This window comes from Podarcis raffonei, chromosome 6, assembly GCF_027172205.1.
Source record: "Podarcis raffonei isolate rPodRaf1 chromosome 6, rPodRaf1.pri, whole genome shotgun sequence".
NCBI classification, from domain to species: domain Eukaryota; kingdom Metazoa; phylum Chordata; class Lepidosauria; order Squamata; family Lacertidae; genus Podarcis; species Podarcis raffonei.
Window position 1 is genome coordinate 8,966,704 of NC_070607.1, and position 25,542 is coordinate 8,992,245.

General features: G+C 44.2%; 1 protein-coding gene across 1 annotated transcript; it reads left to right on the forward strand.

Moving 5' to 3' along the window:
* Window positions 1–25,047, forward strand: NUF2 (NUF2 component of NDC80 kinetochore complex). Its single transcript, XM_053391344.1, has 14 exons — window positions 1–64; window positions 1,388–1,528; window positions 2,560–2,634; window positions 4,235–4,311; window positions 5,102–5,163; window positions 7,369–7,466; window positions 10,944–11,017; window positions 13,005–13,101; window positions 13,865–13,927; window positions 15,375–15,512; window positions 15,989–16,129; window positions 18,560–18,735; window positions 22,810–22,945; window positions 24,729–25,047. Exons 2-14 carry the CDS (start codon window positions 1,406–1,408, stop codon window positions 24,846–24,848), a joined length of 1,380 nt encoding a protein of 459 aa, XP_053247319.1. The 5' UTR covers window positions 1–64; window positions 1,388–1,405; the 3' UTR covers window positions 24,849–25,047.
* The last annotated feature ends 495 nt before the right edge of the window (window positions 25,048–25,542 follow it).

Below are 25,542 nucleotides of genomic sequence, written 5' to 3' on the forward strand. Positions count from 1 at the left end.
TTCCGCTGCTCGGTTGCGGCAAACGGAGAGGCGAGGATAAAACGGCGACTTCATAGGCCTCTGGGTAGGAATGTTTTTCGGCAGGAGCCAGAAAGAGCCCCCCTCCCCCCAAAAGATGGATTATTATTCTTCTTATTATTATTATTAGTATTATTGTTATAGCTCCCCACCGCGAACATAGTTTATTGCTGCTGTTGTTGTTGTTATATTGGGTTGTTTATTATTATTATTATTATTATTATTATTATTATTATTATTATTATTATTATTATAGCTCCCCACCGCGAACATAGTTTATTGCTGCTGCTGTTGTTGTTGTTATATTGGGTTGTTTATTATTATTATTCTTATTCTTATTATTAGTATTATTGTTATAGCTCCCCACCGCGAACATAGTTTATTGCTGCTGTTGTTGTTGTTATATTGGGTTGTTTTATTATTATTATTATTATTATTATTATTATTATTATTATTATTTATTAATATTATTATTTTATTTTGCTTCTTATTATTCCAGTGAAGCTCTTTTTTCTTTTTTAAGTGTTTAATGGTGTTACAGTGCTGCTATGAAGAAGAACCATAGGATAACATTTAAACACAATTCCACTGCACTGCTTAAATGACGCTACCTTGCTTTTCCTTTTTGTTGAACAAGGTTTATTATTATTATTCCGGTGGAACTTTTCTTTTTTAGGTGTTTAATGGTGTTACAGTGCTGCTATGAAGCAGAACCGTAGGCTAACATTTAAACACAATTCCACTGCACTGCTTAAATGACGCTACCTTGTTTTTTGCTTTTTGTTGAACAAAGTTTATTATTATTATTATTCCAGTGAAACTTTTCTTTTTCTTTTTTAAGTGTTTAATGGTGTTAAAGTGCTGCTATGAAGCAGAACCATACGCTAACATTTAAGCACAATTCCATGACACTGCTAAATGAGGTTGCCTTGTTTTTGTTGCCCAGCCTTATCTAAACAAGTGGTGCTTCAGATTAAGAACAATTTCAGGTTAAGTACGGACCTCCGGAACGAATTAAGTACTTAACCTGAGGTACCACTGTATTAGTTAAATTCACAGGCAGCTCTCGGTCCCAACATCGCAGCATAAAAATTCAAGAAAAGAAAAGTAAAGAAACACACAACATGGGCGAAATAAGCAGGCGGGAGGGGAACCTTTAACCGCGCCCTCCCCAATAGCTCCCACTTCCAAGAACCCCTGAAATTAAAAATAAGCAATCACCTGTTCGGTATCAACCCCTTTGCACGCATACATTTCACAAAGGTTGGATGAGAGAATTGGGGCAGGGACTGCAGAAATTGGTCGTTGATTCCTCCCACCTCCCCACCGGGCAGCGGTTTAAAAGTTGTACTTGACTTTTTCTTTTTAGGGCAGACTGCCTTACGAAATGGATAACTGCACCTTTCCGAGGTACAGTGAGAATGACATCATCACGCACATCCGCAGCTGTTTGCTCACAGCAAACGAGGCCAAAACCTTCTCCAAGGGTGACTTATTTCCAAACGTCAAGGTAAGTGCTGTAAGAGAGTGGATTTATGGCACAGAATCAAAGTGCAGCACTGCGGTGGGTAAAATATGCATTTGATTTTTCCCTGTGTACAGAGCCAGAATGAGTGAATTTAGCCAAAGTAGCTGTTTGCATGTAAATATGTCGCTTTAACTCAGCGCTATGGTAGCGTAGCATATGACTGTATGGCAAAACAGACCCAGCTCAGGGGGTGGAATCATAGAATTGTAGAGTTGGAAGGGATCGCGAGAGTCATCTTGTCCAACCCCCTGCAATGCAGGAATCTCAACTAAAGTAGCCGTGGCAGGTGGCCATCCACCCTCTGCTTAAGAGCCTCCAAGGAAGGAGTTAAGCAACTTCTTAAAGAGTCCATTCCTCTGTTGAATAGCTCTTATTCTCTGAAAGACCTCCCTTATGTTCAGTTGGAATCTCCTTTCTTGTTACTTGAATCTCTTTGTGTTCTAGCCTCTGGATCAGGAAAAAAATAAGCTTGCTCCATCTTCCATATGGCTAGTGTAATATCAATGAGATGCAGCAAGTATTGGACTGGCACCCACAAACCCGTTTCCCACGCTTCAGGGAGGAGTTTCGAAGCATTTTGTTCTGTGTTTGTTTAACCATAGCTTGTTGCATCATCTGGACCAACAAACTGGTTAAAGTTAATACTTGCTACTTGAAAACCAACCAGCATCAGACTGTGGATTACCAAGCTGACTTTCAACTAGCCGTAGTTAAGATCTGTGGCTGTTTTTAAAATTTCTTATGTTCTATTTTTGTACTGGTCATGAGGGTGAAGTGTGAACCTGAGGCTTCCTGTAGCTCATTCCCCATGGTTTAGTGTGGCATTCAAATGTTGCTATTGTGCAGAAACATACTATTATTAATTATTAAACATATTATTAATAATAATTATTAATGCATTATTAAATATATGCATTTGTTAAAAAAATTGCCTCTGGCAGTGGAAAGTGAAATAAATAAAATCTAAACTTAGTCTGGTTTGCCATGGCAAATAAAATTTCGCCTCTTCTTAGCCTGAAGTGCTGCAGATGATCTTCATGAGAGCCTTGCAAGTTGTGTATGGAATCCGCCTGGAACACTTTTATATGGTAAGTATATAAACAGGACATGGGGAAAAGTGCAATGAATCCAGAGTATAATGGAACTGTGGTTATTTTTAGTGAAGAGTTTGGGGCACCTTAAAAAACAACAAATTTATTTGCTATATTTTCCAGTCGTGGTAAACTATAAATCATTGTTCAGCACTCACAAGCAAATTATGCCCATTTAGCCTCTCCTTTTTCACGTTGGAGGAAAAGCAAGCCACAATCTGTGACATAGTGTTGCATCCAAACCAGGGATCATTGTTTATTGGGATCCACACTAGGGCTTTCTGTGGTGTGTGAATGCAGCCGTTGTTTGGCTTAGGCTGCAAGAAATAACATTAGGCCTTAAGGAGTTTTCAACATTCTTAGCCTATTACAGCAAACATGGCTTCCCCACTCGGAACAGTCAGTCATTTTCATAACGCAGGAGATAATGCTAATTTGAAGCTCTTGTGTATTTATGCAGAGTTATAGCAGACACGGGTTGCGCTGTGGTCTAAACCACTGAGCCTAGGGCTTGCCGCTTGGAAGGTTGGCAGTTCAAATCCCTGCGACGGGGTAAGCTCCCATCTCCTGCCAACCTATCAGTTTGAAAGCACATCAAAGTGCAAGTAGATAAATAGGTACTGCTCCAGCGGGAAGGTAAACGGCGTTTCCGTGCGCTGCTCTGGTTTCGCCAGAAGCGGCTTAGTTTTGTGCGCCTTGGTGCCATGAACATTAGGACACCTCAGTAAACCAAAAACCACAGGCTACATTTTATAGGTTAAAATTGGTCCACGACTTTATTGAAAACAAATGTCAGTGAGTTTGGCATGGCACTGGGTCGGTCACCATCCAGCAGGTGGGCTAGAAGGATACCAGGAGTCAAAGCTGAATCTAGGATTGACCCATGGCATACATCAAATGGATGCAACCCCCACAGTCTTGCTGCGTTGTGTAGTGCTGTGGCCCTCAGCCCCTGCCTGGGCTTATGGACAGAAGCCCCTTCCCTGGGATTCCTTTAATGGGATACCACACCACCCCAGAGGGGGAAGCAGAGGCTCCCAGTTCCCCCTTTGCCAACAACTAGGAACCAACCCAAATGCCATATCTTCCAGTGTTGTGATGATGGCTGTAAGGAAGGCAAAACCCAATTTGTCTGATGGGAGAAATTCCTGCCTGGACCCAAACACGGTGACAGTAATGACCGCAGCAAAGTCCATAAAGGTAACAAGGCAATTGAAAAACAGAACATTATAAACCATGAATATAGGTCTTGAGCGAAGGCCATTCTGGCTTTTAAATGCTGGGAGTCCTGAAGACTCCTGAGAATCAGCCTCAGGCCCACATGCTCTGTCTGCACATGATTGGACAAATCACAGGCAGGAATTCTGAATTCCAGCAGCCGCCAGGAGAGGGGAATTTGTCTCCTGTTGGTCACCGGAAGCAAGACCCACAGCAGTATGGCAGATGGTGGCAGTAAAGGCACTGAGCTGCAAATGCTGTGTTACCCCTGGAGGGGGTGAGCAGATAATAATACTACGAAAAGAAATTTTTCAGATTTGTCTGAAGAATTAAGTAAAGAAATTGCATCTCTTTACTGATTCTGTTTACTGATTCCTAGATGCCAGTGTCCTTTGAAACTCCATATCCCCAGATTTTTGATGGCTTCCTGCCAATAGCGAATCTCTTTACTAACATGTGAGTATGCTGAAATCACATTCTGTACACTCATTTTTATCCTTTGAAATGGATCTGTGAATGTATTTTGTATGGTTTGATTCAATTTTTTTCATTGTGTTCATCTTTTATTCTAGTAAGACATTAAATTTGTTGCAGGTTTTGTGAGTTCAGGTATAGATATTGTGGCTTTGCCTGGGTTATGGAGCTGCCTGGCTCAGGAGATCTATCTAGCCCCTCCTGATGCTTTAAAAAAACCTTTTCTTTGTTCCAGCAGGCTGGGGCTGTTGAGTTTTTAATAGCTTAATGATCCTTCGTCCTCAGTGTGTTTTTAATATGTTGTGCCCATCTCTTGCTTTTATTGCACTGTTTTCATGACTCATTTTTGTAATTTTAAATTTTCTTGAAGCTATATTGGGTGTTGTAATAGTGAGGGAAGAGCATTTTCTCAAATACATGAATCTTGTGTAATGGCTGATCTTGTTCTGCTAAATTTGCAAGCCGAGTTCAAAGTTCTACTCAGCCGGGCTTTGCACCACAGCTTTTTCAAAGTGCTGTGCCACATGCAGTGTGTTTCATAGAGTTAAGCCCATGCTTCTGCTAGATATCTTTATTTTAAAAACAACAACAAATTTTATTTCTTCGGATTCAGAGCAGAGCGCTAAGATAAAATCTGCAATCCTAAACATGTTTACTAGGGAGTAACCCCATGAAAAGATCTGTCAGGTTCTAATCGTTTGCCCTAATAATAAGTTTATAAGTATATGTAGAGTCTATTTTAAAAATGCTTAATGTTTTGTACAATTGACAGGGAACGCTTTTTCCCGCTCTGCCGTGTCAACGACTTCCAGATTGCTGACCTTCTAAATCCAAGTAAGCTTTTAATGTCTCTTGTGTGTTCTAATGTGTTGTGTCTTGGACAATTCTCGGTTTCATCTTGAGGGAATTGCCACCGAGGGCTCACTGGTTGCAGTTTGGTTGGGATTCTGTTTTGCAGTTGCAGTGTTCCCCACAGCAAGGGTTCGTCTGGGGGAATTTCCGCACTAGCACTACCCAGGATGTGTTGTGCAGTCATGGATTTTTATTGCACGACTGCCTGTCCTACAGTTTGTTAGGACTGCTGAGGCCCAGGTTCAAATTAGTGCAGGATAGTGCGCGCCCCGGAAATTATCTCTTTCAGCTTTGGCCTTCTGGAAGAAGGTACAGGGTTATAAAGACTAGGACTAGCCGGCTGAGAAACAGTTTCTATTCAAATGCGATTTTGGTTTTAAACGCAGTGTAAGGTAGTCTCTAGGGACGTGGGTGGCACTCTCGGTTAAACCACAGAGCCTAGGATTTGCCGATCAGGAGGTTGGCGGTTCGAATCCCCACAATGGGGTGAGCTCCTGTTGCTCGGTCCCTGCTTCTGCCAACCTAGCAGCTCAAAAGCATGTCAAAGTGCAAGTAGATAAATAGGTACCGCTCTGGGGGGAAGGTAAACGGCATTTCTGTGCGCTGCTCTGGTTTGCCAGAAGCAGCTTAGTCATGCTGGCCACATGACCCGGAAGCTGTACGCCGGCTCCCTCGGCCAGTAAAGCGAGATGAGCACCACAGCCCCAGAGTCGGTCACGACTGGACCTAATGGTCAGGAGTCCCTTTACCTTTAAAGGTAATCTCTATGGGAGTATATTGTATTTAATTATGGGGTATCAGAGTTTTTAGGGGGCTAACCAGGCTGGGATAGCAGGCTTGTTGGTTTCTGAATGTCTGGTGTAGATTTTCAGTTTCGTCGTTCTGTATGGGACAATGACAATAAAGATTATTGTATCGCTGGTTAAGCTGTAAAGATCACGGGGGGAACCTTGGGCCAGTCAGGTCTTCCGGTTACAATTGTTGCCGTCACAGGGTAGAATTGCAGCCAAGCAGAAGGCGCATCGTGCTACAGGAGGAGGAAACAAGTCCTGAACTTTATTACATTAACATTTTATCATCAAAAACGGATAAGAGACATACCTTAGAGTCCAAGGCAACCTGTCTGCCAACAATAATACCAATTTCCATAGCAACCAACTTCTAGAAATTGTGTACATGTACGGCATATATACATCCCCCCATGTATGCCAATATGTTCCTCTCATCTTACGACCCCGCCAGCGTGAAAACTGAGGTTTTAATTAATTCATTTTCCTGGTGGATCTTTACGACAGCCCTGTAAATATTGTTTTGTTAGTTACTGTGTTATGTGTTTTTGTGTTCATATTGCAAACCACCCTGTGATCCTCATGAAAAGCAGTACAGATATTTAATACATAAATGAGCCCATAAGAGTCACTAGCTTGCACATTTTTTTAGTAATTTAGCTGTAATTAAGGTTCGTTCTTGGTTTACAATTCATGATTTGTCTGGAGGGGGCAAACTATGAATCCAGGTTTGGGTGACACACTGAGCCAAACCGTGGCATAGCTCTAGTAGCATGGCAGCAGGAGATGGCGGGGGCAGAATGCATAGGTGCCGTTCTTATTTCTGGGAACTTGTGCATTTGTGTAAAGCCCTGGTTTTGGCTTGGTGTTAAGTGCAAAAAGAGCCATATTGTTTATTGCAGAGATTGATCAGGATCTACTAGGGTTGATCTCTGGGTGATATTCAGTAAGGTTAGTAAGATTGCATGATAATAGTTAAAACTCACCCACCCCACCTCCCACAATTTTAGGCTGTTGAATTGGGATACTGGGAGCGGCGGGAGTTGTGATGAATTTTTGTGTGAAAGTTCAGTTTTCCGGTTCTTATTGCAGTTTCCAACAACAGCATTAGGATCAAGTCTGCAAAAACAATAGCAGAACTACATGTACAGTTCCTGAAAATATTCCATTAGACATGCTGTGGCCAGCTCAAAGGGGATCTCTTTTCTGAAACTTTACGATTAACTCCCTTGATTGTACCCCGCACACGATATTCATGGCTTCCAGAGTTTCTACGTATCATTTGTATGTGGTAGATTCCATCTATTGTGGGTTTAAACTTCAGGCGGCTTTTTGAATTTGAAAAATTGTATGCCCCATATGTCTTACAAAAGCATTTCCTTTTATGTTGCTCTTCCAGAAGCCAAGAGGACAGCTCGTTTTTTGAGTGGCCTCATTAACTTCCTTTTCTTCCGGGACTCGCGTCGTGAGGTCTACCTGGAAATCCAGAGCACGTTTGTAAGATTAATTGCAGGGTTTGGGGTTTCTAGACTTTGCATGTCACAACACAAAGATCACTCCATAGTATCATTTCATAGAATCATAGACTAGTACTGACAAAATGAAGCTGTGGGCAATAGGATATATGCAGTATTTCAGTTTCTTTTGAATAAAGGTCAGTTTGGCAGAAAGTGGGACAGCAGGAGGCAAGATAAAAATATCCCAGTTTAGAAAGTTGATCCTACTTCCTTTAGTTTGCCTAACTCCCTACCAGCTCTTTGTTCTACAGGACACCTCAAATCTTCCTTTCAACAGCAACTATGAGAAATAGTGGGTGGTGGAGGGGAAGAAGATTCCGACAGAGATAGGAGGGGTAATAGGTGACAGCAGAAAGGGACTTCAGAGGCAAAGTTTAGGGACTTGGTGGTTATGGTGTAGGAAGCCAAGGGAGATACAGTGGTGCCTCGCAAGACGAAATTAATTCGTTCCGCAAGTTTTTTCTTCTTGCGAGTTTTTCGTCTTGCGAAGCACAGTTTCCCATAGGAATGCATTGAAAATCAATTAATGCGTTCCTATGGAGACTGCCTTCAGACCAGGTCCGGGGACAGTCTGTCCCCGGACCTCTTCTGAAGGCTGGCGGGGGGGAGAAGGACTTTTCTCCCCACCGCCAGCCTTCAGAACAGCCTTCTGAAGGCTGGCGGTGGGAAGAAAAGCCCTTCTCCCGCCGCCAGCCTTCAGAAGAGTTCCCCAGGGCTGCCTAGGCTGAGGATAGCAGCCTGCTGCCCGGCGCGAGGGGCGCTCTGCTTCAGAGCGCCCCTCGCGCGGGGCAGACATTCGCAGCTTGGGGAGCCCTGCAGCACTTCCCCGCAGGGCTCTCCAAGCTGCGGATAGCAGCCTGCTGCCCCGCACGAGGGGCACTCTTAAGCAGAGCGCCCCTCGCGCGGGGCAGACATCTGCAGCTTGGGGAGCCCTGCAGGAGTTCCCCGCAGGGCTCTCCAAGCTGCGGATAGCAGCCTGCTGCCCCGCACGAGGGGCGCTCTTAAGCAGAGCGCCCCTCGCGCGCGGTAGACACTCGCAGCTTGGGGAGCCCTGCAGGACTTCCCCGCAGGGCTCTCCAAGCTGCGGATAGGGGTAGCTGTTCTGAATGTTGGCGATGGGGAGGAAAAACCCTCCTCCCACCGCAAGCCCCGGGAACAGAGGAGAAGCGCTGCGCGCCTTCTCCTCTGTTCCCGGACCTCCCACCAAGCCTTCAGGACAGGTCCGGGAACAGAGGAGAAGGCGCGCTGCGCTTCCCCGCTGTCCCCGGAGATTTCCCTATGGGCTTTCGTCTTGCGAAGCAAGCCCATAGGGAAATTCGTCTTGCGAAGCCGCTAAAAATCGGAAAACCCTTTCGTCTTGCGGGTTTTTCGTTTAGCGAGGCATTCGTCTTGCGGGGCACCACTGTACAGGATTGCCAGGTGGGTTCTTGTTCTTTTGGAATGCCACCTATTTATTTATTTATTTATTTATTTATTGCCAGAACTAAGAGAAAAATCCACACCTAATGAAATTATTCCCTTTTAAACAACCTTTTAGTTAAGATACAGGACTCTGGATATAAAGACTAACAAGTGTGGCAAAACCCAAAAGGCAGTGAGGGAAGGATATGGGGATCTGAATTTCACAGGATGATGATTACCCAGTTGGTTCTCTCTCAGAACAGGAGGAGGAGATGCAATGTGAGTTCTCACATCAGTCACTGGAAACAGGGCTTAGTAGAATTGGTAGCAGGTCTCGGCGGTGTAACGGCGCATCGTCCAGGACCGGTATAAGGTGAAACTGACGCTGCTCCTGAGTCCCTCTGCTACCAGCGCTGCTTTCAGCATCGGGCTGCTGGTAGCAGAGGGACTCGGCAGTGGTTTCACCTGCAATGTACCGCTGGGGGTACAATGTACATGCAAGCTGAAGAGGTACAGGGCTTGCTCAGCTGGGGGGCGGGAACCTCCCTCTCCCCAGTTGTGCCTTGCAAACAAGCTGTGTTGTTCCAGCGGTGAGGCACCGGGGTGAAAAGTGCCTTGGCTTCCATGGTGAGAGCTGAGGCAGTTTCACCCCGCACCTCGCAAGCTGGGGCCAATGCGGCTCGTTGTTTCAACATGGCAACGTATTGCCAGACCACAATGTTTGGCTGGTGATGCATCGCGATGTTGAAAACCAGACACCCCCCAGCCCTATTTGGCAGCAGAAGTTTCTCCCCAGTTCTTGTACCTAGAGGTACCGCACTGCAGGGCCTTTCCTTTACTTCTTCCTCCGTGTGCTTCTGCTAAATATGCCTACCAGGATGTGGTCTGATGGGGCTGAAGGGCCACTTTGCTGAAGCGAAGTGGGTCTGGGTGCAGTTGGTGCCCGTGTACATGAATGTCTGGGAACTCCTTGCAGGGCACCTTGGGTCCCGTGGTGGAAGAAAGGCAGTGTATATAAATGTAAGAAAGTGAATAAATCTTTCCCCCACTTGCCTTGCCTTCAGTCCTCTTACCATCAGGGTGAAGGAATAACGTGTGGTAAAGTTTGGAATTCCAATCTACTCTGGGGGCTGGAACACCTTACTTTTGTAAGGTGTAAGGTGATCAGGTTTAAGGTGCTGGTTTTAACCTTTAAAGCCCTATACGGCCTAGGACCCTCGTACCTACGGGACCGCCTCTCCTGGTATGCCCCACAGAGAAACTTAAGGTCTTCAAATAAAAACATCTTAAAGGTCCCAGGCCACAGAGAAGTTAGGCTGGCCTCAACTAGAGCCAGGGCTTTTTCGGCTGTGGCTCCGATCTGGTGGAACACTCTGTCACAAGAGATCAGGGCCCTGCAGGACTTGACATCTTTCCGCAGGGCCTGCAAGACAGAGCTGTTCCGCCAGGCCTTTGGCCAGGGCACAGCCTGACTCCCTCCCTCGGCAATCTTCGCGGAGCTCTGGCCCAATGGTGGCCAGTGGCTTGAATTTAATTAATTTTATAATGAATGATTTTAGAGTGTTGTTTGTGTTGTACTTTTGTATTGTTTTATTGTTGTTAGCCGCCCTGAGCCCGGCTTCGGCTGGGGAGGGCGGGATATAAATAAAATTTATTATTGTTGTTGTTGTTGTTGTTGTTGTTGTTGTTGTTGTTGTTGTAGCAGCAGCGGCAGCGATTCTCCCTGTATGGAAAGTTCTCCTATTTCCACTGTGGGAGTTAGGAAGAGCCACTCATGGTTTTGACTTCCCCAGCATGATAGGCGTCTAGGTTAATGAACCTTGCAGACAGTCATCACTCTATATGACATTCAACTGTCTTCAGAAAGTCGTGGAATCTTGAGTCTATAAAGTACAGTACTATAGGCTAAAAACAGTCCCTGCTTCAGTGGGACCTAAGCACAGGCCCAGGTAATATGCAAGTTCTCTGGCCTGTAAGATCAAACTGTTTTGTAGACCCAAGTGTACATTTTGAGTTGCATGCAATGTAAACCGTGTTTTTTTTTTTTTTTTTGCAGAAATCAGCTGTGGAAAAAGAGCAGCGACTTCAAACAGCAATTCAGGAGGCAACATTGAAGTTGGAGAAACTTGAGTAAGTCAACTAAGGGTTGGATACCTCACTTTAAAGCAGGGGTCAGCCAACTTTTTCAGCAGGGGGGCGGTCCACTGTCCCTCAAACCTTGTGTGGGGCCGGACTATATTTTGAAAAAAAGAATGAACGAATTCCTATGCCCCGCAAATAACCCAGAGATGCATTTTAAATAAAAGCACACATTCTACTCATGTAAAAACACCAGGCAGGCCCCACAAATAACCCAGAGATGCATTTTAAATAAAAGGACACAATCCAGTCATGTAAAAACACACTGATTCCCGGATGGTCCGTGGGCCGGATTTAGAAGGCGATTGGGCCAGATCTGGCCCTCGGGCCTTAGTTTGCCTACCCATGCTTTAAAGCAACCTTTGGAATTTAAGGGACAGTTCCTAGGGCTCCAGAGTATGGAAATACATGAATTGCGCCTTAAGACATGCATGCCTTTCCATACAATCTGTAGTCTTACTTGGAACTGGCAAGAATAAACAGTGCTTACCTGTCCTCTGTGCAATCCCTTCCTGCATTCTACTAGGGCTGGGCGCTACCAGGTTCCAACTTTGTGATGTATCCCCAGCCAAACATTGCAATATTGTGATGTTGAAAAGCAGAGGGAGGAATGAGCCGCATTGGCCAAGGCGCCGGAGGGAAACCACCTCATCTCCCTAGGCAGGAACGGTAGCTAAAGGAGGAACAAATTGCATCGGTCCCGATGCCTCACAGGGCCAGGGCCAATGCAGCTTGTTCCTCCCCCCGCATTTTAACATCCTGCTGCATATAAAGCCATGCTAGTTTGATGCGCATACTAACCTTAGATGGAATTGTTCAGTGCTGAACATTAACTCCAGCATGCCAATGCATTCTTGAACCTACAAACTTTAAGGAAGTTTGTAACTGTCTTTTTCTCTGGTAGGGAGTAACAGACAGCAAGTTCAGGGGGTGCTGTCAGATTGAATCATTTTACCTTTCTCCCACAGAAGTCAGCCCCTGCCTACATGAGAGTAAAGTAAAGCCTGTGATCTCCAGCTCACTTTTGGACTGTTCTGTTTTCTCCTTGCCCATAAATACTTCTGTCTTGTAAGTGGGAGGGAATTTATATGCAATATCAGAGGAATCTGCAGGCAGAGGTCGGCTGACCATGCTAATAGGTTACCGTGCTATTAAGCACTGGGACCTATGCTTTTAAACTTGTTTATAAATGACCTAGAGTTACGAGTGAACAGTGACATGACCAAGTTTGCTGATGATACTAAATTGGTCAGCGTCATTAAAAAGAAGATTTTGAAGAGCTTCAAAACCTCCTCTCTAAACTGAGTGAATGGGTGGTGGCGGTGATAATAGTAATAAAACTAATAATATTTTATTATTTATACCCTGCCCATCTCACTGGTTTCCCCCAGCTACTCTGGGCGGCTTACAGCATATATAAAGCACAATAAAATAACAAACATTAAAAACTTCCCTAGAGAGGGCTGCCTTCAGATATCTGCTAAAAGTTGGGTAGTTCTTTATCTCCTTGACATCTGACGGGAGAGAGTTCCACAGGGAGGGCGCCACTACCGAGAAGACTGGACAGCTCCTATGCAGTAGGACTACATTTGGTTCAGACAAGTCTTTTAAGCAAATCTATCTGAGAGATGGTAGTTGAGAGAATGCTTCACATTTATACACTTAAAAATAAATAAATCGTAAATTTAGCAGCATCCTGTATGTTGTGAAAATTGGGGGTGGATCCAGTGAAGTCATTGCACTTGTGAACTTCAGCTCACCCACCAGAACTTCCCCTGTCTTCTCCTACATTGCTCTCCCTGCCACCAGACGGGGAATGGGCAAGGGAAATCTCAGCTGCCTGCAGAGCCTTTGGTGGGATACCACCCCTAAGATTGTAAGGCAAATGCATTAAGGTGAGCTTTTGAACTAAGTGAAAACAAGTAGGTCTTTGTGAACATACACGGCAAGTACAAATACCCTTTCTCTGTATGTGCAGTACTGTTCCTGCAGATCAAGAGGCAGAGTTCAAGGAGCTCTCTCAGGATATTCAAGAGCTGGAGCAAAAACTGAACCATGAATATCGGCAGAAGACGGTGTGTGTTCTTTCTTACGGAAGTCAGCTGGGGATACAAAGTTGCTTTGCCATTAAAATTTGCTATTAAATAATTTTTGTTTTGTTTTCATCTTTGCTAGAGAGTGTTGAACACTTTGTCCTTTAAATTTCTCTTGTTGCCATTTGCAGAACATTAAAGCCAATGGCATGAGTGGTTGCCTCTCTTTTTTGGGGGTGCATTTGGAATTTTAAGATGATGGGCACCAGTCCCAAAATGGTTGTTGCTAGGGGTGCGGCTGAGCAAAATGGTTGCCACCTCCAAAATAACTGAAAAGGAGATGGGAACATAAAATGGTTCAAATATGGAAAAATCTATTCACTTTTTTTATTAACAAAATATGTTTGGAAAATCTTGCTTCTTTTCCATGTTCTTGCTCATTATGCTGTGCTGCTGTAGATAAGAGCAAGAAAATAAAAGGTAACTGATTCCAGGAATAATTCTGAATTACTAGAGCCAGCCATAGAAACATGCTGGTATCTCTCTCATTTGAGTGGGGGCTTAGGGAAGCAGGAGCAATATGAGAGAGAGAAAGAGACCAGCTTACTTGCATTGGGCATCTATCTACTGCCATTATTTCATCTATGGTCCTGTGGGTATGTTATTCCCCTAGCTTTCTACAAAACGGCTCTATAATCTGAAGGACGACGTGTGAGGTAAAAGTCTTAGATTCTTTTAGAGTTCAGAGTGAGCCCCTTTGAATTTCATTTCTTAACTAGCAAAAGTGATTGTTCTTTCGTACTAGGCTATTTTGCAAGAAGAGATCTCCCAGAAGAAAACAGAAGTTGCAGAAAAAGCACAGAAGCTGGTAAGTGGAGCTCACTGGGGAGCTGGAATGGTAGTCTTGAAGAAATAGCAGCATATGTTTATCTCCAACTAACTATATTTGATATGGGAATCCTTAGTTTTAGAATAGTCTTAAGAAATGCCTGTCACTGAAATTTTCATTTGAGAGGTTTTTGTTATTGGTTACCATCAGCCACTTACGACAACAAATTTGCTGAAAAATGGAGTAAATTCTGTCCTAAGCATTTACAAATTTTCATCCCCCCCCCAAAAAAAAGATTCATGTGATTCTTGTGATAGAGCAGTAACAAAACAACAACAAACCTATGGTTACGTGAAACGTACTCGATAAACACACAAGACGTAATTGGCTGTACTTTTGAATAAATAAAGTATACTATTCATTGTCTCAAATTGTAAATTTCAACGGAAGTCTCATAACGTTCAATGAAAAAAGCAGAAGACCCAGTGGATCAGTTCATTCTGTAATCAGTTCATGCATAAGGTCCATACATGTATAAGCGTCTATTTCACTTGTCTGCTCATAGAGTCCAATTATCCATCAAGCCCACATCATTTACCTTTTCTTGATCTAGAAATTTTTGTGGATGGATCAAGAATTAAAGCGCTTCCTTATAAGAAAAGCAGAGACAGAAATTCTTTGTTAGAGAATGAACTGATCCACTGGGTCTTCTGCTTTTTTCGTTGAACTTTGAGACTTCCGTTGAAATTTACAGTTTGATACAATGAATAGTATACTTTATTTATTCAAAAGTACGGCCAGTTACGTCTTGTGTGTTTATTGTGACAGAGCAGTAACATGGCTCACCCCCCAGACAAAGCGTAGCAGCAAAGAGAAATTTCTGTATTTGGCATTAAGCCACACGTTTCATCTCTAGACAATGTGCTCTCAACATTCCACAAGTCCTGAAATATCTCATGGTTTTGGTTTCTACTTTTGTTCTTCTGAGTGACCCAGGTTCACATGAGGTATTTTTGTGCCTGATTTACAGCAACAGCCATTTTAATCTAGGAGGTTATATTTTAAACTAGCATGTGATCATGAACACTGCAATGCCAATACCTTTTATTAGTTTGTAAAGTAAGACTTTGATAAACTCTGTATTCAGCTGTTTACAATTCTTTATAGTGTTGAATAAGGCATCTCCTCTACTTTAAGGCAGAATTACCGGCATACAGCTCCTTGTAGAACAGGTTCCAGAGTTTGGAAATTCAGAAATGGCTGCATGTTGCACTCCTTGTGCTGCTCTCCAAAGTATGCACATGGAAATAAAAGCCTTGACTACTTTAATTAAGTGAAATGGCTTTGTTTTGCTTTGTTTTGAAAGCAGAAAAAGTCTAATCGTAACTATCTTCAGTCCAGTAAAAGATGTGCTTAAAAACAGTTGTTCAATATCTAATTTAAACTTGTGGTAACATTAAGAATATTTATATTCTTTGTTAATTAGAATGAGCAAAAACTAACCCTATGTAATCTAAAAGAAGAACAAAAACAACTAAAGTCCAAAATCGCAGATGATCCAGAGGAACTGGCTACCCGTAAAGAACAACTCCAGCAGACTGTGCAAAAACTCAAGAAAGACAAGGTGAGTCATCTTTTCCCCCTTTGTATTTTATATATCAGCAGCAATTAAACCTGCCGGACAAGTGAGCAAAAACAACTTTCCTCTTGCTTGTTGTATGCTTCACATGCAGAAAACCTTCCTTTTCTGCCTTATGATTGCTTATCTGTATGATTGCATCAGAGAAGGAATTGAATGCTTCGGAAAAAGTATAATAGAATATCTACCTAGAATATCTAGAATGCTGATGTGTTTTTATAGCTTATTGCTGTTTTAATTTTTTGAATCTTTTAATGGCGTTTGCTAATAATTTCATTTTGTTCTTTTCCCTTATATATATATAAATTTTATTAAATAAATAATAAATGCATACAAATCCTTCAGAAAATTTTGCTAAGTTCTTGAAAGTGGCCAGGTATGGTAGGTTTTCTGAAAAATGTTGCTATACATAGTGCATGGGATGCTAAAATTCTGCTCAATTTTTCAAAAAAATTATAAAGCAAGAAGTGATTAAGAAGTATGAAAGTTACAGAGACCTGGTAGAAATCTTACCACCGTGCCAGCAGGAGATCCAGTTGTACCAGAAAAAAATGGAAACCCAAGTAGCCAATGTGGCTAAACTGTCAAATATAATTGCAGAGGTATGTATTACGAATTTCTCTCCCTTACATTTTAGCTATGGAACTGTTGCTAAATCTATTTTTTTGGCATTAGCACAACTCTGAGGTTAATTCCTGGTAGGTTCCTGGTATCAAGATGGAAGACTGGATGGGGAAATGAGAAAAATAAGACCCATCATGTGGCAGTCCCTGTGAGTGTGCAGAGGAAGGGGAAAGTCAGAAAGGGGCTATGGACTTGAGGCAATCTTTGCAGCACACAACCATCTAATTCTGACGTAAGGAAATAAGGAGAACCTGCTGGGCCGGCAACCTTCTCACAGTGGCTAACCCTGTGATTATAAAATGTCCTCAAGCAGAACCAGAGTGCAGCAGTGCTCTCCTCTCTTGTGCTTCTCTAGTATTCAGATGTAGAATGCAGGTGGCTTGCCTATCAGGAGGTCAGCAATTCGAATCCCCGCAATAGGGTGAGCTCCCGTTGTTCTGTCCCAGCTCCTGCCAACCTAGCAATTCGAAAGCATGCCGGTGCAAGTAGATAAATAGGTACCACTGTAGCGGGAAGGTAAACGGTGTTTCTGTATGCTCTGGTTTCCGTGACGATGTGCCGTTGCGCCAGAAGCGGTTTGTTCATGCTGGCCACATGACCCAGAAAGCTGTCTGTTGACAAACGCCAGCTCCCTTGGTGAAAGCTAGATGAGTGCCGCAACCCCATAGCCCCCTTTGACTGGACTTAAGTGGCCTGGGGTCCTTTGCTTTTGCCTTATTCATATGCCTTTGAGACTGGAGGTAGAACTTGTCATTGTAGCTAGTAGCCATTGATAGTCTTGTCCTCTGTGATTTTGTCTTTTAAAGCCATCCAGGTTAGTGGCCATCACTACATATTGTGGGAGCAAATGTAGTTTTTATGAAGCGTTGTGAAAAAGTACTTCTTTATGACTTTCTTGAATCTTCCAACATTCAGTTTAATTAATGCCCCCAGAATTCTAGTATTATGTCGGGATTCAACCTCAATCTGTTGACCGCCATCCCTCCTCCAGCCACATCCAGAAACTCACACAGGGCATTCATTGCCTGTGTGCCTGGTTCCAATTTAAATGAGAGGTTGAGCTGGGTATCATCTGCATACTGGTCCAGCCCATAATGGTCCCTCATCACCCTGTGACAAATGAGGTGCTTTGGGTTCTGTCCTGGGCCTGTTGTTATACAACGTGTTGATAAACGACTTGGACAAAGGAATTATGCACGTGGGGCGCTCAAATTTGCAGATGACACCAAACTGAGAAGGGTAGCTAATGCCACAGAAGACCTTAACAGACTGGAGAACTAGGCCTAAACTAGCAAAATGAATTTCAATTGGGATAAAGCTTCTACAGTTAGGCAGGAAGAACCAGATGCACAATTGTAAGAGGGGGGACATAGGGCTTGCCATATGAAAAGGATCTAGGGGTATTAGTAGATCACAAGCTTAACATGAGTCAACAATGTGATGTAGCAGCAAAAAAGGCTGGCGCTATTGCAGGCTGCATCAACAGAAGTATAGCGTCCAGATCAAGAGGAGCAAATTCCACTCTGTTCTTCCTTGATCAGACCACACCTGGAGTACTGCGTCCAGTTCTGGGCATCACAATTTAAGAAGGATATTGACAAGCATGTGGAAAGGAGGACGGAGATGATCAAGGCTCTGGAAATCCAGGCTTTTGAGTGACGGTTGAGGGAATTGGGTATGTTCAGCCTTGCATAATAGGAGATATGATAGCCATCTTCAAATATCTCAAGGGCTGTCACATGGAAGATGGAAAAGACTTGTTTTCCCCTGCTCCAGAGGGTAGGACCAGAACTAATGGGTTCAGGTTACAAGGAAGAAGATTCCAACTAAACCTCAGTGAGAACTTCCTGACAATAAGAGCTATTCAACAGTGGAATGGTCTGAGGAGGTCGTGGACTCCTTCCTTGCAGGTTTTAAAGCAGAGGTTGGACAGCCATCATTCTTGGATGGTTTAGTTGAGATTCCTGCATTGCAGGGGGTTGGTCTAGATGACCCTTGCGTCCCCTTCCAGCTCTACTGTTCTCTGATCAGAGCGTCTACTTTAGCTAAGCTTATTACTATAGAGGCATTTTTCCTCTGCCTGAGAATAAGAAACGTTAATGTAGTTGGGAACTAACATTTCTACTGTGGCTCTCCACCAAAGTCAGTTTAATTTGGGTTAATATCTAAACTGGGGAAGAATTATTCCCCTCTTACCCCCAGCAAGACAAGAAACATTTCTGCGCAATGAACTGACCTATTTGCTGATTTGACCATAAATAGCTTGGCTTATATCTTAGCAAATCTGATGTGAGTGGGGGCAGGTATGCTCATTTCTAAAAAAACAAGAACCCCAAACATAATTCAGTAGCTCAACAATACTGTGAAGTGACTTTATATAACCGCTGTTTGTATTTTTTGCATATCAGATCCGAACCCTAGAGGACCAGATAGAGAGCAACAAAAGTGAATTAAAGAATGCCAAGATGGAGGAAATAACCTTGAGGAGACTAGTGACTGTGAAGCGGGAGAAACTCACCACTGCCGAAATCAAACTTAAAAAGACATGTGAGGATATTGAACAGCGCAAGCAAGCAATAACTCAGTAAGAATGAGTTAATATTTCTGTTCTTATTTTGCTCGGTATCTTAAAACATCATAATACAGCTTCAAAATTTGCATTCTGACAAAAGCATACATGTTTATGACACCCTTTGGGAAGGGGTTGTGCTGCTTTGTGAAGACAGTTTTGCTTCTGGCAGGTGGTTTGTCGCAATGCAAGTTGACTTTGAGCACATTCCTCATTTAAGGCTTTCATTCTCTTGAAAAAAGCCACAAAGGCTTGAATCTTTCATAATTTTCTGCCTCTTCTGGTTATCAAGAATCTTGAGACCTGTAGGGAATTTTTGTGCTTGTTTCCGAAAGAGATGCAACACATCTCTTGTTCGTTGGTTTGTTTCTTCTTTCTGCTGCAGCAGATTCATACGGCAACACTTGCCGCATCACAGTTCCAATCCCCTCCAAGGAATTAGGTATTTGACGCAGCTTAGCTCCTGAGTTACTTAGAATGCAAGGCCCATTCTTATTTCTCCACCTCAGCCCTCAGGGCAGAAAGGCGATTGGAGGCTCAAGGTGAGCAGCAGGTCTTTGAGTAAATAAGCAAAGGTCTGTGGGACGTGGGTGGCACTGTGGGTTAAACCACAGAGCCTAGGACTTGCCGATCAGAAGGTCGTCGGTTCGAATCCCCACAACGGGGTGAGCTCCCGTTGCTCAGTCCCTGCTCCTGCCAACCTAGCAGTTCGAAAGCATGTCAAAGTGCAAGTAGATAAATAGGTACCGCTCCAACGGGAAGGTAAACGGCGTTTCCGTGCGCTGCTCTGGTTCGCCAGAATCTGCTTAGTCATGCTAGCCACATGACCCGGAAGCTGTACGCTGGCTCCCTTGGCCTATAGAGCGAGATGAGCGCCGCAACCCCAGAGTCGGTCACGACCGGACCTATGTACAGTGGCACCTCTGGTTAAATACTTAATTCGTTCCGGAGGTCCGTTCTTAACCTGAAACTGTTCTTAACCTGAAGCAACACTTTAGCTAATAGGGCCTCGCGCTGCTGGAGCACGATTTCTGTTCTCATCCTGAAGCATTATTTCTCGGTTAGCGGAGTCTGTAACCTGAAGCGTATGTAACCTGAAGTGTATGTAACCTGAGGTACCACTGTAATTGGTAAATTTGGGCAGTAGTGACAGGGAGAGCTCATGTAGGGACGGAATAGGAGAAGCAAGAATGATCCTTAGAACTGCTCTCCTTTGGAAAAAGGAGCTTTTTTAGAAAGATAGCTATGATAAAAAAATAAGGTAGCTGTATTGCCATGCCAATAGAACTGAATTCAAGCAAAACTTCTCCCAAAGTTATTTTGAAAACTTCTGAAACAATTGACATCGTTAGTAAACTCAGCTATATGTTTCATATTCTAAAATCCTGGTGCAACTGGACTTCTCTGCGACACATCCCCTCTGCAGGGAGGTGGGACCAATTCGGATGGTCCGCCCCCACCACTTAATGGATCCAAATGGTTTCCAGAGAGTGGTAGGGGATGCTTTATCCCATGTTGATGGCCTTTCAGCTGATTCCCTGGTGGCCCGCTGGAATGTGGAGTTAACCAGGGCTATTGACCGTTTGGCTCCGAAGCGCCCTCTCCGATTGCATGGAGCCCGGACAGCCCCGTGGTTTTCCACAGATCTGAGGGCAATGAAACAATCGTTGAGACGGCTAGAGCTCCGGTGGCGGATAACTCATTCTGAATCTGACCGGACACAGGTTAGAACTCAACGTCGAGCCTACCAAGTGGCGATAGCGACGGCGAAGAAGAATTTCTTCACCGCCTCTATTACATCTGCAGAAAACTGCAGCAGAAGACTTTTTCAGGTGGTTCACAATTTAGCGGAACCACCTGCAACATCGGGGCCCAGTACGGGCCACATGTTCTCCTGCAATGATTTTGCAAAGTTTTTTGCAGATAAAATCACTCTGATTCGGGAAGAAGTAGACTCCACTGTGGGAGCAGGGCCGGGGCGGGAGAGTGCTAGAGTTCTGTCTAGTCAAGTTGAGTGGGATCAATTCCAATTTGTTACCTCCGAGGATGTGGACAGGCTGCTTGGACGAGTGAAACCAACCACCTGTCTCCTGGATCCTTGCCCATCCTGGCTTATAAAAGCTAGCCGGGAAGGACTGGGCGATGGGCTTCGTGGGGTGGTGAATGCTTCCCTCCGTGAGGGAGCCTTCCCAGACCCGCTGAAAGAGGCGGTTATTAAACCGCTTCTTAAAAAACCATCTTTAGATGCGGCCACGATGGCCAACTATCGCCCAGTCTCAAATCTTCCATTCTTGGGCAAGGTGATTGAGCGAGCGGTTGCCGAACAACTCCAGGCACGCCTGGAAGAAGCGAACCATTTGGATCCCTTCCAGTCGGGATTCAAACCTCATCATGGGACTGAAACTGCCTTGGTCGCACTGGTTGATGATCTCCGGCGGGCTAGGGACAAAGGTGAGAGCTGTTTCCTAGTTCTGCTGGATCTCTCAGTGGTGTTTGATACCATCGACCATAACATCCTTCTGGACCGTCTTGAGGGGCTGGGAGCTGGGGGCACTGTCATACAGTGGTTCCGCTCCTTCCTCCTGGGCCGTGTTCAGAAAGTGGTGGTGGGGGATGAGTGTTCAGACCCCTGGGCTCTCACTTGTGGGGTGCCTCAGGGTTCTGTCCTCTCCCCCATGCTTTTCAACATTTACATGCAGGCGCTGGGAGAGATCATCAGGAGGTTTGGGCTGGGTGTTCATCAGTATGCGGATGATACCCAGCTCTACCTCTCTTTTAAATCAGAACCAGTGAAGGCGGTGAAGGTCCTGTGTGAGTGTCTGGAGGCGGTTGGAGGATGGATGGCGGCTAACAGATTGAGGTTGAATCCTGACAAGACAGAAGTACTGTTTTTGGGGGACAGGAGGCGGGCAGGTGTGGAGGATTCCCTGGTCCTGAATGGGGTAACTGTGCCCCTGAAGGACCAGGTGCGCAGCCTGGGAGTCATTTTGGACTAACAGCTGTCCATGGAGGCACAGGTCAAATCTGTGTCCAGGGCAGCTGTTTACCAGCTCCATCTGGTACGTAGGCTGAGACCCTATCTGCCTGCGGACTGTCTATCCAGAGTGGTGCATGCTCTGGTTATCTCCCGCTTGGACTACTGCAATGCACTCTACGTGGGGCTACCTTTGAAGGTGACTCGGAAACTACAACTAATCCAGAATGCAGCAGCTAGACTGGTGACTGGGGGCGGCCGCCGAGACCATATAACACCGGTCTTGAAAGACCTACATTGGGTCCCAGTACGTTTCCGAGCACAATTCAAAGTGTTGGTGCTGACCTTTAAAGCCCTAAACGGCCTCGGTCCAGTATACCTGAAGGAGCGTCTCCACCCCCATCATTCTGCCCGGACGCTGAGGTCCAGCGCTGAGGGCCTTCTGGCGGTTTCCTCATTGCGAGAAGCAAAGCTACAGGGAACCAGGCAGAGGGCCTTCTCGGTAGTGGCGCCCGCCCTGTGGAACGCCCTTTCAGCAGATGTCAAAGCAATAAACAACTACCTGACATTCTGAAGACATCTTTAGGCAGCCCTGTTCAGGGAAGTTTTTAACGTGTGATATTTTACTGTATTTTTGGTTTCTGTGGAAGCCGCCCAGAGTGGCTGGGGAGGCCCAGCCAGATGGGCGGGGTATAAATAATAAATTATTATTATTATTATTATTATTATTATTATTATTATTATTAAAAACCTCATTCCACTGTATTTTTTTGTGAATAGAGTAATATTAATCTACACCACGGTTCTCCAAACTTGAGAAACTGCTCCAGCTGTTTTTGGAATACAATTCCCATCATTACTACCTAATAGAACTAGGAATAATGGGAATTGTAGTCCCAAAACAGCTGGAGAACCAAGTCTGGGAAACTGGTCTAAACATTCACGAGTAGAGAAACCCAGTTCTGCTTTTGTCTTATTTCAAGATAAAGCATGAAAAAAACCCCAGATGTAGTGAATCGCCAGTATGTGAACTGACATTTGCTGCTAGTACAATTTTTAATCTATGTGGTTTTATTTGGGATTAGTGCTACAATAACTAGTTAATTATTTTCTAGGTACTGCAACAAATTTCAGGAGAAGAGAGGGGCTGTCTGTGAGAAGTTAACAGCAACTCATGCAGAAATCAAGCAGCTCAAAAGTGCTATTCGGCAGCTAAATAACAATGCGGAGAAAGAGAAGTTGAAAGCTCAGGTGAGTGCAAAGATTAGACATGACGCCGACACATGCATAAGTGGAATAGGTCAAACTTCACAGAAGCCAAGTGGGTAGTAATAATAATAATAATAATAATAATAATAATAATAATAATAATAATTTTATTATTTATACCCCGCCCATCTGGCTGGGCCTCCCCAGCCACTCTGGGCGGCTTCCCAAAAAATATTAAAATACTATAATACATCAAACATTAAAAGCTTCCCTAAACAGGGCTGCCTTCAGATGTCTTCTAAAAGTCGTTTCTCTTTGACATCTGGTGGGAGGGCATTCCACAGGGTGGGTGCCACTACCAAGAAGGCCCTCTGCCTGGTTCCCTGTAACTTGGCTTCTCGCAGTGAGGGAACCGCCAGAAGGCCCTCGGAGCTGGACCTCAGTGTGTGGGTAGAACAGTGGGGGTGGAGACGCTCCTTCAGATATACTGGACCGAGGCTGTTTAGGGCTTTAAAGGTCAGCACCAACACTTTGAATTGTGCTCGGAAACGTGCTGCGAGCCAATGTAGATCATGCTGATGGGGCTTCTGCTGGTGAGAAGAGATACACACTAGTACTTAACGTGCGTGGACCCAGAGAGGAACCTGTGGAACATTTTTATAGAGGTTTCTTTCTGCTTGAAATCAACACATCCTCCTACACACACAACACATGCCAATGGCCCTGAATATATTTAGGTTCCCAATATAAAACATGTTCTCATTGCCTGTAAAGTTACAGGGAACCAGGCAGAGGGCCTTCTTGGTAGTGGCACCCGCCCTGTGGAATGCCTTCCAACCAGATGTCAAAGGGAAAAAACAACCCACCAGACGTTTAGAAGACATCTGAAGGCAGCCCTGTTTAGGGAAGCTTTTAATGTTTGACGCATTGTTGTATTTTAATATTTTGTTGGAAGCCGCCCAGATGGGCGGGGTATAAATAATAAATTATTATTATTATTATTATTACTAATCCAAGATGGTAAAATGGTGGGTATGCTGGTAAAGCCTTTGCCAAGAAAAATGACCGAGTTATGCGCTTAAAATTTTGCGAAATATCATTGAAGCACTAGGACCCAGCTCAGAAAGCGTGGTGCAGTTTGTATCGAATTCCATAATAAAGGTGAAGGTAAAGGACCCCTGACAGTTAAGTCCAATCATGAGCAACTCTGGGGTTGCAGTGCTCATCTCATTTACTGGCCAAGGGAGCCAACATTTGCCCTCAGTTTTTCCGGGTCATGTGGCCAGCATGACCAAGCAACTTCTGGAGAAACCAGAGCAGTGCACGGAAACGCCATTTACCTTCCTGCCGGAGCAGTACCTATCTACTTGCACTGGCGTGCTTTTGAACTGCTAGGTTGACAGGAGCTGGGATCGAGCAATGGGAGCTCACCCGTCACACGGGGATTCGAACTGCCTTCTGATTGGCAAGCCCTAGGCTCAGTGGTTAAGACCACAGCGCCACCTGCGGCCCAGAATTCCATAATTGCCAGCAACAAAACACCGGCTGTCATTTATAGAGCTTCACTATGCATCATGTGATAAGTCATATAAAGTCCTTGCATGACCCTCGAATGGATGTGGCAGAGATGAGATGAGCATTATATGTAATGCTTTGAAGACAGCGGTCCAGTTTTGTCCTGCTCTGATGAGCATATGTCAGAAGTATTCTGAGCTATATAGATTATAGCAGAGGGATATTGACACCTATAGGTTTGTCCAGCATGTTTTTTCCTCACTTGTAACAAGTAACTCTACCTTTCTCTCCCCCACCCTGACCCCAAAAGGAGATTTGCCTTAGCCTGAGGGTTGGCTTGGATAAATACCATGAACTTCTGGCAAGTATAGTGGAAAAGACGACATCTGGAAGAGAAGAGAAGATCGCCGAGTTAACTAAACTGCTTTGAGTTCATATTTCTGCAACTGATTTGTATATATTTTCTTCTGTCTCGTTCATCTTTAAGGTTGTATTTCAGCTGCGCGTGAACAATGGTAAAATAAGCATTCTTTTGGCCTTGATTGGCGTGGGAGGGGAGCAAAACTAGACCTAGCTGTACCAACTAATAAATCCTGCTGGAGTGCTTTGTTCAGGCCATCTGTACTTTATTTCTGTTTGCTATTTCATTTTGTTCCTATGCTACAACCGTTCTAGCATTTGCAGATCTTTAGTGGTAGGCTTTGTCTTCTCTAAGGAATGGCTGTGCTGAACAAACAAGCCATGTCCTTGATGTCAGAAAATGCAAGCTCCAGTTCATGTCAATTTCAGCTAGTAAGCTTTGGAGGCTTCCCACAACTTGAAAATAGAAGCATGTGATTTTGTCGCTACGACTGGGAACCATTATTTTTTTTAAAAAAATTAATGTATGCAATAAAGCTTAATACACATGGAGATAATCAGTTTTCTTTATTACAGTACAGTAAATCTGAAACCATTTCCCCCAATATTTTCTTGACACACGCACATGTTCACTATATCTGGTATAAGCCACGTCTTCCAAAGCAACTGCTCTACTCCAAACTTAAAAATGGAAAGTGTAATGCTGGTGGTCAACGAAGGAGGTTTAAAGACTCTCTCAAGGCAAATCTTTAAAAAATGTAGTA